This window comes from Coregonus lavaretus, assembly GCF_964263955.1.
Source record: "Coregonus lavaretus genome assembly, contig: HAP1_SCAFFOLD_559, whole genome shotgun sequence".
NCBI lineage: Eukaryota > Metazoa > Chordata > Actinopteri > Salmoniformes > Salmonidae > Coregonus > Coregonus lavaretus.
In genome coordinates, this window is record NW_028163104.1 from 12373 (window position 1) to 31937 (window position 19565).

A 19565-nucleotide genomic window follows, 5' to 3' on the forward strand; every position below is an offset into this window, starting at 1 on the left:
AATAGGGTGCGATTTGGAACGCACACCGAGACGGGCCATGTGCAGTATCATCCACCCAGGAAGATTCCTATGACATATTCATGAGGGGGTGGGGCTTGGGAGTGGGTGAGGGGGTGGGGCTTGGGAGTGGGTGAGGGGGTGGGGCTTGGGAGTGGGTAAGGGGGCGTGGCCTGGGAGCGGATAATGGGGCGTGGCCTGGGAGTGGGTAAGGGGAAGAGGGAAGCAGAGACAGAGTTCTCAGTACTATCAACAGCAGCTACAACACATATCTACACATCTAGACAGGTAAGAATCTCTACTGAATGACATTCATTATTATGGTCGTTAGGGACGACCTGTCGTTAGGGACAACCTGTGGCTTTCAGGTGATTTCAGGTGTAAGGTTCAGGAGATTTGATAACTTAGAACTTACCCACTGGGCAAAAACTGGTTGAACCAACGTTGTTTCCACGTAATTTCAACCCCAAAAAAACATTGTGATGACTGAATCAACGTGGAAAACTGATTGTATTCGCATAAAGTAATCAACATAAGGGCATTTCATATTTTTTTCACCCAACTTTTAACCTAAATCCTGTGACATTTGTTGTTGATTTCACGTTGAATTCACATTAGTTGACAACTCAAACAAATATAAATCAAAACTAGACGTTGAACTGTGTAGTTTCCATAGATTTCACTGAAACAGTTGTAAGTGGTGTAATGTTGTTTCAAATCTGAGATAAGCTACAAAAATAGGGTCAACAGAACCAAACCAAGCTGTTGAAATACTAATCATTCACTATCTACCTGTGAGACATGACAAGACAGAGATGAGGTGTCAAGGTGTGTGATGTCATTAGGATTAGGGAGTTGTCTCTCTGTCATATGGAGTAGGTGTCTGGTCTAAGGGTTAAAGAGCGACTGCCTTTAAAAAGCAACAAATGCCTTTGAAAACGGCATCAATATGAGTCAGAACCAGTTATTCTAGTATCTACAAAGTGTAAATAGGATAATTTTGATCATAAAGTCAGTCTTGTCTAAAACTGAGTTTGGAACATCCGTGCATCACAAAGGGTAAATGAAGGTTGGGTTTTGATTTGATGATGTCCATTTGCCCACTAACATGGGGTGAACAGCTACGGTGATTGCTCTCTATCCAATTGCACATACCTGCTCAGCAGCGCCGATGGCTTGCATGAGACAACACGTCACACCATTTTTTTTACTTGAGAAATACTGCACCAAACACCTTAGTTAGATGTAAAATTGCGCAACTAAAACATCCTCGACAAAAACGTCAAAATTAATTACAGATTTATTGAGTTATCTTAGATTCATTCTGGGGATTTTGAGGAAGTGAAATAGGCTACAGTGTCTCATTTGGACAAACATCATTAACCAAAAACAGAATCGGTCAGGAAACACACCTCCAAGACTAAAGTCTAGTTTTTCTAATAAGGAACAGAAAAACACACGTGCCAATCGACGTGATCAGTGGCTCTATAAGGGTTAATTATAAACTAGGTGGTTTCAGCCCGGATTCTGATTGGCTGAAAGCCATGGTATATCAGACCGTATAACACGGGTATGACAAAACATTTATATTTACTGCTCTGATTATGTTGGTAACCAGTTTATAATAACAATAAGGCACCTCAGGGGTTGGTGATATATGGCCAATATACCACGGCTAAGGGCTGTGTCCAGGTGCTCCGCGTTGCGTCATGCTTTATAACAGCCCTTAGCCGTGGTATATTGGCCATATACCACACCTACACGAGCATTATTGCTTAATTGTAGTCTACATTTTAAGTCATTTAGCAGAAGCTCTTATCCAGAGCGACTTACAGTTAGTGAGCGCATACATCTTTTTTTTTTTTTCTATCATGTTAAATATTAGCCACGAACAGTATGGACCTTCAGTAAGCCTAATAGCACTTATTCAACTGCCAATTTCCTGTTAGTTCCCTTCAGTTGGTATAGCCTATGTAACAGTGTTGCTTCCGTCACCGCTAACTAGCTAGCCATTTCACACCGGTTACACCTACATTATCATTCCATTGTTTCATTCACCTTCATTTGCTTCCTCGTTAAACACACTCATTGCCATGTGGTTGTTGCTGAGGATCGTTAGTAACAGTTGATAATATGTATTTTTTTAAACTAATATTGAGGCTAATTAAATCTGTCACGAGCTGAGCACAGGACGAAGTCGTAACAGTTTGACACTGACGCAGGGCCCAATAATTCTCACACTCAATTCGTGCAAATAAGTACAAAAAGTTTTCCAGCAGATTTCGTGTTTTCGTGTGTTTTTTGTGTGGCTTAAATCGTGTGAAAATACACACATTTTCAGAATAATCTTTTGAAAGTTATTGGAGCAATGCATTTTGGGTATTGGTGTTCTACACTGGCTTTTTTTGTGTCCCACATTTATTTATATATTTTAAAAAAACGTGTTAACAACCCAATATTGTTAATCAACCAGGTTGTCACCGAAATATTTATAACATAATAGTAGCCTTACGTTTTTTTATTATTATTATTCATGCCAATGCTGTTTTCTATGCTTGTTTTCACTTAATACTTTGGGATAATGGTGCTATGTCAGATTTTTTTAGGGTTGCCAGATCGGAGTAAAAAAGCTTTATTTTTCTTTTTTTTTTGTGGTATCAATTAAGACATTTGATTAGGGAATGGGAATACATTTTCATGATAGGAAATTAATTCATAAATAAATGTAGGGAAACAGAAGACCTGCAAAAAAAATCTGTTTGGTTTAAATTCCCCTGGTGCAACTGCATGGTATTTGCAACTATAACGAGTCTGGACTATGATCAATTAAGCCATATCAATGCAGTTAAACAGGTTAATGTAAAATAATGAATTATGTTGGCTTACACTTATGTCACTACCAAGGCCGTTTCATGATGATTATTACGGTCGTGTCAATCATGTTATATATTTAGGCTATTGTAACAAGGCATGTGCCAACATTGTGGGCCTCCTGCCTCTGCCCAGAGGCCTACTAGGCTTTCATGGCAACGGCAGTTAGAGCTCACTTTGCCCTGGTCAGAGTCCCTGTTGCAGCTTTCTTCCCCTACATTGGTGGCAGCGTTAGGATCACGTCCAGCTCACGTCTAGTTATGTGATCTAGTGGTGGGAAGCATTCTGTTTTTCAACATTGTGTTGGGTGTAATTGCGTCGATATATCTAGTGAAGAATGGATATGCAACAATGGGCGTGACGGATAGAAGTAGTCACTACAGGTGTGATCAAGCCTTACAACAAAGTTGCCTGAAGCTGAATGGGAAAGTGCCATGCCCTGACCAGTTATTCAGAAGAAAATCATCTGTGACTGTCTAATTTACATAAGTTAACTTACCAGTGTGGACCCAAAACAAACACATTTACAAACGACCTGTTTAAAGTACTATTACAACCATAGTGTTAATTTTGTTACTGAAGCTTATACATCAAATAACCTGACGACTATCCACAGCATATAGGTAGACAAATAATGTAAGTATGTTACGCAGCAAAACACAACTATCCTTTTTTTCAGGATGCAAAACAGTAATATGAATCGCTGTTAAACCATCCTGTTCTGATCTAATGAGATGGATGAAGGATTTTCTACGGCCAAGAATCAAGGGCCTTTCCCAGTCATGAACTACGAAAGCTAGGCCCCTCTTGGCTCTCATTGGCGAAGACTGAAATCAAGTTATGGGGTCATATGTCACACTCTCCTATACTACAATGCCCAACATGTTATACCCCAGAGGCTGTAAACAAACCCTTTTTAAGGTGATATAACTTGTATCATTATTACAGGGCTGTGAAACCCATAGCCGAATGGCTTCAGACTGAGCATTTCTCACCATTTACTTACGGAGAGCAATTTCCATTTTTATAACAGCTAGTGTCCATTTATTTACAGTAGTGTGTTGATTCATTATTGCTTTCTTCAGTGGAAATACAGAATATGTATAAAAATGCCAAATATACCAAAAGCTAAATCAAGCAGAGATTCACGACTATTTATCCATGTTAATCATCACTGAAACATGCAAACGACAAACATTTAACCAGTTAAAGATAATGAATACATGACAACTAGATACAAATATATTATTACAAATAATTAATACAAAAGTCATGAGTTGGCTATAACATGAGTACAAACAAAGTGAGTGTGTATATGTGTGTGTAAGTGTTTGTGTGTGTATTATGGTGTGATTTATAATTTCCCATCATAAAAATGTATCCCCACTCCCCAATCAAATACCTTCACCAAAGAAAATGTATTTTTCCTCCAATCTGGCAACCCTCATAAAATTCGACACACAGTAAGCTTTGTATCCAATGCATTATGAAAGAAAAGGTGTAATGTACATGAAAAAGTGGAGCCTTGTATAAAATGCATTAGGAAGAAAATGGTGAAGTCCTACTGTTGGAGAATATAGTGTAGGTCTACTGTTGGAGAATATAGTGTAGGTCTACTGTTGGAGAATATAGTGTAGGTCTACTGTTGGAGAATATAGTGTAGACCTACTGTTGGAGAATATAGTGTAGGTCTACTGTTGGAGAATATAGTGTAGACCTACTGTTGGAGAATATAGTGTAGGTCTACTGTTGGAGAATATAGTGTAGGTCTACTGTTGGAGAATATAGTGTAGGTCTACTGTTGGAGAATATAGTGTAGGTCTACTGTTGGAGAATATAGTGTAGGTCTACTGTTGGAGAATATAGTGTAGGCCTACTGTTGGAGAATATAGTGTAGGTCTACTGTTGGAGAATATAGTGTAGGCCTACTGTTGGAGAATATAGTGTAGTCCTACTGTTGGAGAATATAGTGTAGGTCTACTGTTGGAGAATATAGTGTAGGTCTACTGTTGGAGAATATAGTGTAGGTCTACTGTTGGAGAATATAGTGTAGGCCTACTGTTGGAGAATATAGTGTAGGTCTACTGTTGGAGAATATAGTGTAGGCCTACTGTTGGAGAATATAGTGTAGTCCTACTGTTGGAGAATATAGTGTAGGTCTACTGTTGGAGAATATAGTGTAGGTCTACTGTTGGAGAATATAGTGTAGGTCTACTGTTGGAGAATATAGTGTAGGTCTACTGTTGGAGAATATAGTGTAGGTCTACTGTTGGAGAATATAGTGTAGGCCTACTGTTGGAGAATATAGTGTAGGTCTACTGTTGGAGAATATAGTGTTGGTCTACTGTTGGAGAATATAGTGTAGGCCTACTGTTGGAGAATATAGTGTAGACCTACTGTTGGAGAATATAGTGTAGACCTACTGTTGGAGAATATAGTGTAGGTCTACTGTTGGAGAATATAGTGTAGGTCTACTGTTGGAGAATATAGTGTAGGTCTACTGTTGGAGAATATAGTGTAGACCTACTGTTGGAGAATATAGTGTAGGTCTACTGTTGGAGAATATAGTGTAGACCTACTGTTGGAGAATATAGTGTAGGTCTACTGTTGGAGAATATAGTGTAGGTCTACTGTTGGAGAATATAGTGTAGGTCTACTGTTGGAGAATATAGTGTAGGTCTACTGTTGGAGAATATAGTGTAGGTCTACTGTTGGAGAATATAGTGTAGACCTACTGTTGGAGAATATAGTGTAGGTCTACTGTTGGAGAATATAGTGTAGGTCTACTGTTGGAGAATATAGTGTAGACCTACTGTTGGAGAATATAGTGTAGGTCTACTGTTGGAGAATATAGTGTAGACCTACTGTTGGAGAATATAGTGTAGGTCTACTGTTGGAGAATATAGTGTAGGTCTACTGTTGGAGAATATAGTGTAGGTCTACTGTTGGAGAATATAGTGTAGGTCTACTGTTGGAGAATATAGTGTAGACCTACTGTTGGAGAATATAGTGTAGGTCTACTGTTGGAGAATATAGTGTAGGTCTACTGTTGGAGAATATAGTGTAGACCTACTGTTGGAGAATATAGTGTAGGTCTACTGTTGGAGAATATAGTGTTGGTCTACTGTTGGAGAATATAGTGTAGGCCTACTGTTGGAGAATATAGTGTAGGTCTACTGTTGGAGAATATAGTGTAGACCTACTGTTGGAGAATATAGTGTAGGTCTACTGTTGGAGAATATAGTGTAGGTCTACTGTTGGAGAATATAGTGTAGGTCTACTGTTGGAGAATATAGTGTAGGCCTACTGTTGGAGAATATAGTGTAGGTCTACTGTTGGAGAATATAGTGTAGGTCTACTGTTGGAGAATACAGTGTAGACCTACTGTTGGAGAATATAGTGTAGGTCTACTGTTGGAGAATATAGTGTAGTCCTACTGTTGGAGAATATAGTGTAGGTCTACTGTTGGAGAATATAGTGTAGGCCTACTGTTGGAGAATATAGTGTAGGTCTACTGTTGGAGAATATAGTGTAGGTCTACTGTTGGAGAATATAGTGTAGGTCTACTGTTGGAGAATATAGTGTAGGTCTACTGTTGGAGAATATAGTGTAGGTCTACTGTTGGAGAATATAGTGTAGGTCTACTGTTGGAGAATATAGTGTAGGTCTACTGTTGGAGAATACAGTGTAGACCTACTGTTGGAGAATATAGTGTAGGTCTACTGTTGGAGAATATAGTGTAGGCCTACTGTTGGAGAATATAGTGTAGGTCTACTGTTGGAGAATACAGTGTAGACCTACTGTTGGAGAATATAGTGTAGGTCTACTGTTGGAGAATACAGTGTAGACCTACTGTTGGAGAATATAGTGTAGGTCTACTGTTGGAGAATATAGTGTAGGCCTACTGTTGGAGAATATAGTGTAGGTCTACTGTTGGAGAATATAGTGTAGGTCTACTGTTGGAGAATATAGTGTAGGTCTACTGTTGGAGAATATAGTGTAGGCCTACTGTTGGAGAATATAGTGTAGGTCTACTGTTGGAGAATATAGTGTAGGTCTACTGTTGGAGAATATAGTGTAGGCCTACTGTTGGAGAATATAGTGTAATCCTACTGTTGGAGAATATAGTGTAGGTCTACTGTTGGAGAATACAGTGTAGACCTACTGTTGGAGAATATAGTGTAGGTCTACTGTTGGAGAATATAGTGTAGGCCTACTGTTGGAGAATATAGTGTAGTCCTACTGTTGGAGAATATAGTGTAGGTCTACTGTTGGAGAATATAGTGTAGGCCTACTGTTGGAGAATATAGTGTAGGTCTACTGTTGGAGAATATAGTGTTGGTCTACTGTTGGAGAATATAGTGTAGGCCTACTGTTGGAGAATACAGTGTAGACCTACTGTTGGAGAATATAGTGTAGGTCTACTGTTGGAGAATATAGTGTAGTCCTACTGTTGGAGAATATAGTGTAGGTCTACTGTTGGAGAATATAGTGTAGGTCTACTGTTGGAGAATATAGTGTAGGCCTACTGTTGGAGAATATAGTGTAGGTCTACTGTTGGAGAATATAGTGTAGACCTACTGTTGGAGAATATAGTGTAGGTCTACTGTTGGAGAATATAGTGTAGGTCTACTGTTGGAGAATACAGTGTAGACCTACTGTTGGAGAATATAGTGTAGTCCTACTGTTGGAGAATATAGTGTGGGTCTACTGTTGGAGAATACAGTGTAGACCTACTGTTGGAGAATACAGTGTAGGTCTACTGTTGGAGAATATAGTGTAGGCCTACTGTTGGAGAATACAGTGTAGGCCTACTGTTGCCTACACGAAAAAATGGCCTTTTTGACTACAAGAGTACCAGTATCCCAAAGTTTTAAGCAAAAACAAGCACAGAAAACAGCCCTTCTAGAGCTGCCCCGGTCAACTGTAAGTGCTGTTATTGTGAAGTGGAAACGTCTGGGAGCAACAATGGCTCAGCCATGAAGTGGTAGACCACACAAGCTCACAGAACAGGACCGGCGAGTGCTGAAGCGCGTAGCGCGTAAAAATGGTCTGTCCTTGGTAGCAAAACACTCACTACCGAGTTTCAAACTGCCTCTGGAAGCAACATCGGCACAAGAACTGTTCATTGGGAGCTTCATGAAATGGGTTTCCATGGCCGAGCAGCCGCACACAAGCCTAAGATCATGCGCAATGCTAAGCGTTGACTGGAGTGGTGAAAGCTCGCCGCCATTGGACTCTGTAGCAGTGGAAACACGTTCTCTGGAGTGATGAATCACGCTTCACCATCTGGCAGTCCGACGGACAAATTTAGGTTTGGCGGATGCTAGGAGAATGCTACCTGCCTGAATGCATAGTGCCAACTATAAAGTTTGGTGGAGGAGGAATAATGGTCTGGGGCAAATGTTCATGGTTCAGGCTCCTTAGTTCCAGTAAAGGGAAATCTTAACGCTACAGCATACAATTACATTCTAGACGATTTTGTGCTTCCAATTTTGTGGCAACAGTTTGGGGAAGGCCCTTTCCTGTTTCAGCATGACAATGCACCTGTGCACAAAGCGAGGTCCATACAGAAATGGTTTGTTGAGATCAGTGTGGAAGAACTTGACTGGCCTGCACAGAGCCCTGACCTCAACCCCATCGAACACCTTTGGGAGGAATTGGAACGTCGACTGCGAGCCAGGCCTAAAAGCCCAACATCAGTGCCAGACCTCACTAATGCTCTTGTGGCTGAATGGAAGCAAGTCCCCGCAGCAATGTTCCAACATCTAGTGGAAAGCCTTCCCAGAAGAGTGGAGGCTGTTATAGAAGCAAAGGGGGGACCAAATCCATATTAAGGCCCATGATTGTGGAATGAGGTGTTTGACGAGCAGGTGTCCAAATACTTTTGGCCATGTAGTGTATTTAGATGGCTTTCTTCCATTGATCCCTAATATTCTGAACCCCTTCTCTCGATATATTCTATTGAGTCTGTCGACAAAATTCTAACTAAAATGAACACAGTATTTAACCCTTAGCCTACCATGGTCGCGCCCCCGCGGAAATCGAATTAACATTATTTAAAAAATCCCCATCAAAATCCATCTGATTAAGATAGAGATATCTGTTTTTGCATGGGCTGCGTCTCAATTCACCACCGCATCCTCCTATATCTCCCTTCTGCATCTGTGGTGAAAGGTGACAGAGCTAGAGTGGTGTTTGTCAGACCATGAGACATCCCGAAAAATCGGTCTTCTCACAAAACCGACTGTAGCGTCCAAACGGTTTGGCCTAAAAACCATTATGACCACTCTATTGAAAGCTGAGACTCTTTTTTGCCCAAAAGCCTTACAAGACTAGTCTGAAGGTCCCCAGTACCAGTTGTAAAAATTTAAAGAAGTGTATTATGGAGATAGTTTAGTGCCTAAAATAAGGGGATAAATACATGTAAAAAAAAAAAAAATAATAATTAGTTTCCTGATCTTTCTTATCTCTCAGATATAGGACACACACTTCAGAACAAACCTCCTTTAGATTTTTTGGGGACTATGTTGTTCCATGTAGTGAATCTGTTATTCAATTAATAATATGCATGTCAGTCTCTCCTGGCTCAAAGTGGAGGAAAGATTGACTTCATCACTACTTGTATTTGTGAGAAGTATTGACATGTTGAATGCACCGAGCTGTCTGTATAAACGACTAGCACACAGCTCAGACACCCATGCATACCCCACAAGACATGCCACCAGAGGTCTCTTCACAGTCCCCAAGTCCAGAACAGACTATGGGAGGCGCACAGTACTACATAGAGCCATGACTACATGGAACTCTATTCCACATCAGGTAACTGATGCAAGCAGTAGAATCACATTTAAAAAACAGATACAAATCCACCTTATGGAACAGTGGGGACTGTGAAGCAACACAAACATAGGCACAGACACATGCACACACCCACATGATAACATACGCACTATACACACACACGTACACATGGATTTAGTGTTGTAGATATGTGGTAGTGGAGTAGGAGCCTGAGGGTACACACTTAGTGTGTTGTGAAATAATGTTTTTTAAATTGTATAACTGATCAAAAGCAACAAGTGCAATGTGATAATGTTTAACAATCAAAATGTTAATGTAAAGCTGTAGAGATGTACAGTATATGTTTACCTTGTATTTCCTCATTTAGGGACTGATCCCAACTTAGGAATGTATCCTACACACGCCTTTCCTACGCACTTCTCAGTATTTGGCATTCAGACTTCCCTTTTTTAGTTGTGTAACGCACTCTGAATACATTTCATTCAACCGCTGAAAACCCTCCCACTTGCTGGCCAACACATTTTGTCATGGAGTTTTCAAAGAATTGGGTTTTTAGTACATTTATCTTAAGCCATCCCTTTAAATACGGGGAAGCATCCTGCAGGACACCAGAGGAGACAGACAGGGAAGCATCCTGTAGGGCACCAGAGGAGACAGACAGGGAAGCATCCTGCAGAGCACCAGAGGAGACAGACAGGGAAGCATCCTGCAGGGCACCAGAGGAGACAGACAGGGAAGCATCCTGCAGGGCACCAGAGGAGACAGACAGGGAAGCATCCTGCAGAGCACCAGAGGAGACAGACAGGGAAGCATCCTGCAGGGCACCAGAGGAGACAGACAGGGAAGGGAAGCATCCTGCAGGGCACCAGAGGAGACAGACAGGGAAGCATCCTGCAGGGCACCAGAGGAGACAGACAGGGAAGCATCCTGCAGGGCACCAGAGGAGACAGACAGGGAAGGGAAGCATCCTGCAGGGCACCAGAGGAGACAGACAGGGAAGCATCCTGCAGGGCACCAGAGGAGACAGACAGGGAAGCATCCTGCAGGGCACCAGAGGAGACAGACAGGGAAGCATCCTGCAGGGCACCAGAGGAGACAGACAGGGAAGGGAAGCATCCTGCAGGGCACCAGAGGAGACAGACAGGGAAGCATCCTGTAGGGCACCAGAGGAGACAGACAGGGAAGGGAAGCATCCTGCAGGGCACCAGAGGAGACAGACAGGGAAGGGAAGCATCCTGCAGGGCACCAGAGGAGACAGACAGGGAAGCATCCTGCAGGGCACCAGAGGAGACAGACAGGGAAGCATCCTGCAGGGCACCAGAGGAGACAGACAGGGAAGCATCCTGCAGGGCACCAGAGGAGACAGACAGGGAAGGGAAGCATCCTGCAGGGCACCAGAGGAGACAGACAGGGAAGCATCCTGTAGGGCACCAGAGGAGACAGACAGGGAAGGGAAGCATCCTGCAGGGCACCAGAGGAGACAGACAGGGAAGCATCCTGTAGGGCACCAGAGGAGACAGACAGGGAAGGGAAGCATCCTGCAGGGCACCAGAGGAGACAGACAGGGAAGCATCCTGCAGGGCACCAGAGGAGACAGACAGGGAAGGGAAGCACCCTGCAGGGCACCAGAGGAGACAGACAGGGAAGCATCCTGCAGGGCACCAGAGGAGACAGACAGGGAAGCATCCTGCAGGGCACCAGAGGAGACAGACAGGGAAGCATCCTGCCGGGCACCAGAGGAGACAGACAGGGAAGCATCCTGCAGGGCACCAGAGGAGACAGACAGGGAAGGGAAGCATCCTGCAGGGCACCAGAGGAGACAGACAGGGAAGCATCCTGCAGGGCACCAGAGGAGACAGACAGGGAAGGGAAGCATCCTGCAGGGCACCAGAGGAGACAGACAGGGAAGCATCCTGTAGGGCACCAGAGGAGACAGACAGGGAAGGGAAGCATCCTGCAGGGCACCAGAGGAGACAGACAGGGAAGCATCCTGTAGGGCACCAGAGGAGACAGACAGGGAAGGGAAGCATCCTGCAGGGCACCAGAGGAGACAGACAGGGAAGCATCCTGCAGGGCACCAGAGGAGACAGACAGGGAAGGGAAGCATCCTGCAGGGCACCAGAGGAGACAGACAGGGAAGCATCCTGCCGGGCACCAGAGGAGACAGACAGGGAAGGGAAGCATCCTGCCGGGCACCAGAGGAGACAGACAGGGAAGCATCCTGTAGGGCACCAGAGGAGACAGACAGGGAAGCATCCTGCAGGGCACCAGAGGAGACAGACAGGGAAGGGAAGCATCCTGCAGGGCACCAGAGGAGACAGACAGGGAAGCATCCTGCCGGGCACCAGAGGAGACAGACAGGGAAGGGAAGCATCCTGCCGGGCACCAGAGGAGACAGACAGGGAAGCATCCTGTAGGGCACCAGAGGAGACAGACAGGGAAGCATCCTGTAGGGCACCAGAGGAGACAGACAGGGAAGCATCCTGTAGGGCACCAGAGGAGACAGACAGGGAAGGGAAGCATCCTGCAGGGCACCAGAGGAGACAGACAGGGAAGCATCCTGCAGGGCACCAGAGGAGACAGACAGGGAAGCATCCTGCAGGGCACCAGAGGAGACAGACAGGGAAGGGAAGCATCCTGCCGGGCACCAGAGGAGACAGACAGGGAAGCATCCTGCAGGGCACCAGAGGAGACAGACAGGGAAGCATCCTGCAGGGCACCAGAGGAGACAGACAGGGAAGCATCCTGCAGGGCACCAGAGGAGACAGACAGGGAAGCATCCTGTAGGGCACCAGAGGAGACAGACAGGGAAGCATCCTGCAGGGCACCAGAGGAGACAGACAGGGAAGGGAAGCATCCTGCAGGGCACCAGAGGAGACAGACAGGGAAGCATCCTGTAGGGCACCAGAGGAGACAGACAGGGAAGCATCCTGCAGGGCACCAGAGGAGACAGACAGGGAAGCATCCTGCAGGGCACCAGAGGAGACAGACAGGGAAGCATCCTGCAGGGCACCAGAGGAGACAGACAGGGAAGGGAAGCATCCTGCAGGGCACCAGAGGAGACAGACAGGGAAGCATCCTGCAGGGCACCAGAGGAGACAGACAGGTGTATCTGTTCTACGTGTGTATGCCTGTCTGTGTGTGTGTGTGTGTGTGTGTGTGTCTGTGTGTGTGTGTGTGTGTGTGTGTGTGTCTGTGTGTGTGTGTGTGTGTGTGTGTGTGTGTGTGTGTGTGTGTGTGTGTGTGTGTGTGTGTGTGTGTGTCTGTGTGTGTGTGTGTGTGTGTGTGTGTGTGTGTGTGTGTGTGTGTGTGTGTGTGTGTGTGTGTGTGTGTGTCTGTGAGCCTAAGATAGACATCCCTCATGTTGAGTATAATCTCACTGACAGCAGATGACCGAGTGACTGACAGTCAAAGCTCTCTGTCTGTTCCTTGTATGATGGAATGGTGGGCAGTGTGTGTGTGTGTGTTTGCAGGTATATGAAAGGCTACAGGCAGGTTACTTTGAAGGCGTAGCTCAGCTCTAGAAAAGGAGCTTGTCCGTATGTCTCAGCCTGGGGTAGAGTTAGATTTGGGTAGTTCCATCTCAAGTCAGGTTTAACAAACTCGGTCCTGGGGACCCCAAGAGGTGAACATTTTGGTTTTTGCCCTAGCACTACACAGCTGATTCAAATCGTCAAAGCTTGATGATGAGTTGACGATCTGAATCAGCTGTGTAGTGCTAGGGCAAAAACCAAAACGTTCACCTCTTGGGGTCCCCAGGACCGAGTCTGGGAAACGCTGCGATAGTCCGTCTTCTGGCTTCCGAACGGAACCCTTAGGGTTACAACATTCTGAACATTTGTCTCAGAATTCCCTGCTTTGCAGAAGTCCTGGTTGCAGGATTCCAGATTTAGCAGCAACACAACACTGAGCCAGTAGTGAGATGAGATGTAGTCGCTGTAGAATAAGAAAAGCTCATCTCACAATGTAATGTTCTGACGTTTTGTGGATTGGGATCTGATACAGGGAGCTCCAAAAGTATTCGGACAGTGACAACATTTTTTGTTGTTTTGGCTCTGTACTCTATAAGGTTAAAGTTCAGAGTGCAGACTGTCAGCTTTAATTTGAGGGTATTTTCATCCATATCAGGTGAACCGTTTAGAAATGACAGCACTATTTGTACAAAGTCCCCCCCCCTCCCCTCCCCATTTTAGGGGACCAAAAGTATTGGGACCAATTCATTTGTATGTGTATTAAAGTCGTCCAAAGTTTAGTATTTGGTCCTGTCAGGTGTCAGTGTGCAGCGGTAGGACTCATAACCAACACAGTGGAGCACTATTCTGGGTACCAGCCTGTTTAGCTGTCATTCCACTCCTCGACACCCCTGTCATGCTAAACATCTGACATGGAATCCAAGGACTGGAATATCAGCTAAACAGACTGAAGCCCTGCCTGTAACCTTTACAGACTGGTACTGAGACGAGTGAAGCCCTGCCTGTAACCTTTACAGACTGGTACTGAGACGAGTGAAGCCCTGCCTGTAACCTTTACAGACTGGTACTGAGACGAGTGAAGCCCTGCCTGTAACCTTTACAGACTGGTACTGAGACGAGTGAAGCCCTGCCTGTAACCTTTACAGACTGGTACTGAGACGAGTGAAGCCCTGCCTGTAACCTTTACAGACTGGTACTGAGACGAGTGAAGCCCTGCCTGTAACCTTTAAAAGACACAAGACCACACTCCCTAATCAACTACAGGACAATAAGGTTGTCAGCTCATTCTTACCATGACTATTAGAATGTGGAGGATGCCGAATGACAGGTTTCAGCTGTGGAGTGTGTGTGTGTGTGTGTGTGTGTGTGTGTGTTTGTGTGTTTGTTCTCTGTACCTGGGGTTATAGCACCACCTAGTGACTGAATAGAGAACTACGTCAGCCTGGGTTGGACTTGCATAGTTTTAACGGCAGCGGCACACATTTTAGAGGGGCTGACGTCATATCTAAGGCCTCACTTCAGTCCCACTTTAAACCAAGTACAACTTATGAAGGCTTTATACAGCCTACAGAGGCTTCTTAAGCACTACATAAATGCTTCACAAATCATCTATATGTGTATGTAATCCTCTATAAATGGAGTGTAAACATAGCTAGCTGTTTGTCACATTTGGCAATTTAACTTATAATGGTAATTATGTCACTCTTTATAGAGGTTGACATGCGCTTATAGATGATCTGTGAAGCTTTTAAGTAGCGCTTATGAAACCTCTTCCTCCAGCCCTCCAGCACCAGATTCATGTCTTGATTGGAGATGATTTGTTGATTCAGTCCTTGTGAGCCTGGCTTGCTCCAGAGGACGATGTTGATGTCATAGCGTGTATGGTAGACACAGCTGACCCTTGACCCCTCTCACAGGAAGCCCAGCAGAGGAGAATGAGTGCAGATGGAAAAGACCCGCCCCCCTACATCATACCAGGTACGTCAACATTCTGTTGTTCGCTGTAACTTGTGGACAATAAAGTTGTATTGTACTGTACTATTACATCCAAGGTTGTATCTATCTATACTGTACTCAGTCTGTTTTACATATTGGAGCTATCTAATTCTCTCTCTATCTCCCCATCTCCCCCCTTCCTCCCTCTCTTCCTCCTCCCCATCTCCCCCTCCATGACTCCCTCTCTCTTCCAGTTGAAGGGCAAGGTGAGGATGGGGTGAAGATATATCATGTCCATACCCCGTTCAACCCTCCTTCCTCCACCATCCCCTCCAATAGCTTCTCTACGTCTCAGTCTCAGGCCAAGACAGGTAAGCACTTCCTGTCTCAAGCCTCATTTATACCTTACACAAGCACGCAACACCAGAACTGTAGCAACATCAGCTAGCTCATCTAGCTAGCTAAAATTACATCTCATTGGTTGAAGAATTGTTCTGACTTCAAAAAGCACTTGAACACAATCATGGCGTATTTATAACTGGTAAAGGAGGCACCAGGTTCCAAGGAGGCATCTGAAGGCATCACACGTCTCTCTCGTGTCTACCCATGAAACCATCTTTCTCTCCCTTGTTCCTACTATACCAGCAGTGTTGGAGCCAGCCAAATATAACTTGTCCTCTCCCTCCCTCCCTCCCTCCCTCCCTCCCTCCCTCCCCCTAGTGTACACCAGTGGAGGAGGTGGTATTGGAGGAGGTGGTGGAGCTCCTACTCAGAAGTTTGTGAGTTATGAGACAGAACTGGGCCGTTCAGCGGGTATGACCACCTGTACTTCCTGTCAACAACAGGTGATGACTAACGTCACCTATAAAGTCGGGGCCTTCGCCTGGCTCACGTGCATCCTCTTCATCCTCTGTGGGTGAGTAAAGAAGTGGGTGGGGGGGGGGGGGGGGGGGGAGGAAAGCTGGAGGAGTTATATAATGTCTTGATTCTTCTACATTTACGTCATTTAGCAGACGCTCTTATCCAGAGACACTTACTTTTGAGGAAATTAGACATGTCTAAAATCAACTGAACGCCGTGTCTCTCTCCCAGGTTGGTAGTGGGCTGCTGTCTGATCCCGTTCTTCGTGAAACACTTCAAGGATGCGTACCACTCCTGTCCTCGCTGTAACCGCATTCTCCACGTGGACAAGAAACGCTGCTGCTGACCACCTTAACCCCACCCACCACTAGGGGAGCTGCTGCTGACTGCCATACTACCAGCAGGAGTGCTGTGGCTCTGACCTGTCTGACCTGTCTGACCTGTCTGACCCCTCTGACCTGTCTGACCTGTCTGACCTGTCTGGCCACGCTCTCAGTCTGGGCTGGATTCCATTAGACGTTTCAAGTTTTAATGTCACGTGCACAAGTACAGAAAACATGCTCCTTTTCCTTCTTGCACCCACAGCTCTGTATATGAATTTGAGAGTGGTTATATTTATCCAGCCACGTACCAATGCAGTGGCGGGGTCAGGGTGACCGTTCCGTTGTTCTTTGAATTGCAGATTGCCCTTTTAAATTTCTGTCTCAGAAGGAGTTTCAATACTGCTCTTATCTACACTCTTTCAGAACAGCGAGGGAGAGGAAAGGGGGAATGTTTTCAGAATGGAATCCAGCCGAAAGGAGAGACCATAGCAGCAGCCCCACAGAAACCTACAGGATTACACAGTCATAGTATGAATCCCAAATGGCACCCTATTCCCTATATAGTGCACTACTTTTGAGAGGGATATAGTACAAAAGTAGTGCACTATATAGGGAATAGGGTACCATTTGGGATGCACCCTTAGTTTAAATGCAGATCTAACTTACGGTACAAGAGGGTTGTAAATAGTATGAATCTGAGGACTATTTTTATAAAAATTCACAAAGTTACAAATGCCGACAAGCGAGCAGATGAAGACGTGGTAGGAATGAACCTGGGCTTGTTCACAACGGAGCAGGTTTGCACAATTCTAGTAACTTTCCCAGGTTTTCCACAAACCCAGGTCGGAATATTGGAATCAGGAGGGAAGAGGCTATAGCCTGGGTACCAGTCTGTTTAGATATCATTCCACTCTTTGTCTTGATTTCTCCAGGCTAGGAAGAGGCAGAAAATCCGGGAATCCAACCAACCGGGCTTTCTGGTTGGTCACCGGACTATTGCAACCAGTTGAGCAACCTCATACAGAACATTCAGATAGAAATGTCTTGTGTAGCACAGACATGATTCCCTGGTAAATGTATAAATTACAATCTATATAAATTACAATCTATAGTCTCTTGAATAAGGCCCTGGGTTGACCAACCGGCAGACAATGAACCCAATATTCAGATCATTATAACTACGATTCCTACACCCACTGGAATTACTGTTGTTTTGAAAACAAACTAGCACTGCTGAAGTTCACCCCTGACCTCTAGTTTATATATCTATAATTCTATAAGTCAGTCAGAGCCTAGGCTTGACTGTGGGTGTGAGTTCCAAATGGTACCCTATTCCCTATATAGTACACTAGCCTTGACCAGGGCCAACAGTCCTGGTATAAAATAGACGTGCAGGGGACCATAGGGCTCTGGTCAAAAGTAGTGCACTATATAGGGACTAGGATGCCATTTGGGACTCTGGCCACGTCTTCCCCCTTTTCAGAAAGCTGTAATGGACACAAAGGACTGAACTGGGGGTGTTTTTACGTTACTTTCGAATAAACCGAAGATGATTTTATTGACCACACTAATCTGTCTAACTCTCAACTACAATGATGTGTAATACCTTACAGCTGACTAGACATGATGGAGTTCTGATTTATTGCTTATATAGATTATTATATGCCTCTAATAAAATGATATATATTACATTACATGTGTTGTGGTGTGGTTATTGTTGCATTAGACAGGAAGTTTGTTGTGGTTATTGTTGCATTAGACAGGAAGTTTGTTGTGGTTATTGTTGCATTAGACAGGAAGTTTGGTGTGGTTATTGTTGCATTAGACAGGAAGTTTGTTGTGGTTATTGTTGCATTAGACAGGAAGTTTGGTGTGGTTATTGTTGCATTAGACAGGAAGTTTGTTGTGGTTATTGTTGCATTAGACAGGAAGTTTGGTGTGGTTATTGTTGCATTAGACAGGAAGTTTGTTGTGGTTATTGTTGCATTAGACAGGAAGTTTGGTGTGGTTATTGTTGCATTAGACAGGAAGTTTGTTGTGGTTATTGTTGCATTAGACAGGAAGTTTGTTGTGGTTATTGTTGCATTAGACAGGAAGTTTGGTGTGGTTATTGTTGCATTAGACAGGAAGTTTGTTGTGGTTATTGTTGCATTAGACAGGAAGTTTGGTGTGGTTATTGTTGCATTAGACAGGAAGTTTGGTGTGGTTATTGTTGCATTAGACAGGAAGTTTGGTGTGGTTATTGTTGCATTAGACAGGAAGTTTGTTGTGGTTATTGTTGCATTAGACAGGAAGTTTGTTGTGGTTATTGTTGCATTAGACAGGAAGTTTGGTGTGGTTATTGTTGCATTAGACAGGAAGTTTGTTGTGGTTATTGTTGCATTAGACAGGAAGTTTGTTATAAGACATGTGGTGTGGTTATTGTTGCATTAGACAGGAAGTTCAGAGTAAATGAGAGTGGGTTCTTAACTGACCCTCCTGGTTAAAATAAATACGTTATTTCAGCTAAAGACAAATGGTATATTATATATACACACAGAGTGCATTCGGAAACAGCTCAAGGATGTAGAAACATCAAGGATGATCAATGAAAACATGATGTCCATATAAACCTATGATGCTATATAACCACCATTTGGAAAGTATTCAGACCCCTTCACTTTTTCTATATTTCGTTACAGCCGGATTCTAAAATTGATTAAATAGCTTTTTTCGCCCCTTCATCAATCTAAACAAAATACATTTTAATGACAAAGCAAAAACAGGTTTTTAGAAATGTTTGCAAATGTATAAAAAAAAAAAAAAAATGGAAATATCACATTTACATAAGTATTCAGACCCTTTACTCAGTACTTTGTTGAAAGACCTTTGGCAGCGATTACTGCCTCTAGTCTTCTTGGGTATGACACTACAAGCTTGGCACACCTGTATTTGGGAGTTTCTCCCATTCTTCTCTGTAGATCCTCTCAAGCTCTGTTAGGTTGGATGGGGAGCGTTGCTGTACAGCTATTTTCAGGTCTCTCCAGAGATGTTAGATCGGGTTCAAGTCCAGGCTCTGGATGGGCCACTCAAGGACATTGAGACTTGTCCCGAAGCCACTCCTGCGTTGTCTTGGCTGTGTGTTTAGGGTCGTTGTCCTGTTGGAAGGTGAACCTTCACACCAGTCTGAGGTCCTGAGTGCTCTGGAGCAGGTTTTCATCAAGGATCTCTCTGTACTTTGCTCTGTTCATCTTTCCCTCAATTCTGACTAGTCTCCCAGTCCTTGCCGCTGAAAAACATCCCCACAGCATGATGCTGCCAC

The 19565-nt window shown here is 44.2% G+C and overlaps 1 protein-coding gene across 1 annotated transcript; it reads left to right on the forward strand.

The window, feature by feature from the left end:
* Positions 1 to 239: 239 nt before the first annotated feature.
* LOC311118475 (uncharacterized protein) lies at positions 240 to 17956 on the forward strand. Its single transcript, XM_084193267.1, has 5 exons — positions 240 to 285; positions 15062 to 15122; positions 15335 to 15451; positions 15801 to 15996; positions 16173 to 17956. Exons 2-5 carry the CDS (start codon positions 15080 to 15082, stop codon positions 16285 to 16287), a joined length of 471 nt encoding a protein of 156 aa, XP_084049393.1. The 5' UTR covers positions 240 to 285; positions 15062 to 15079; the 3' UTR covers positions 16288 to 17956.
* The last annotated feature ends 1609 nt before the right edge of the window (positions 17957 to 19565 follow it).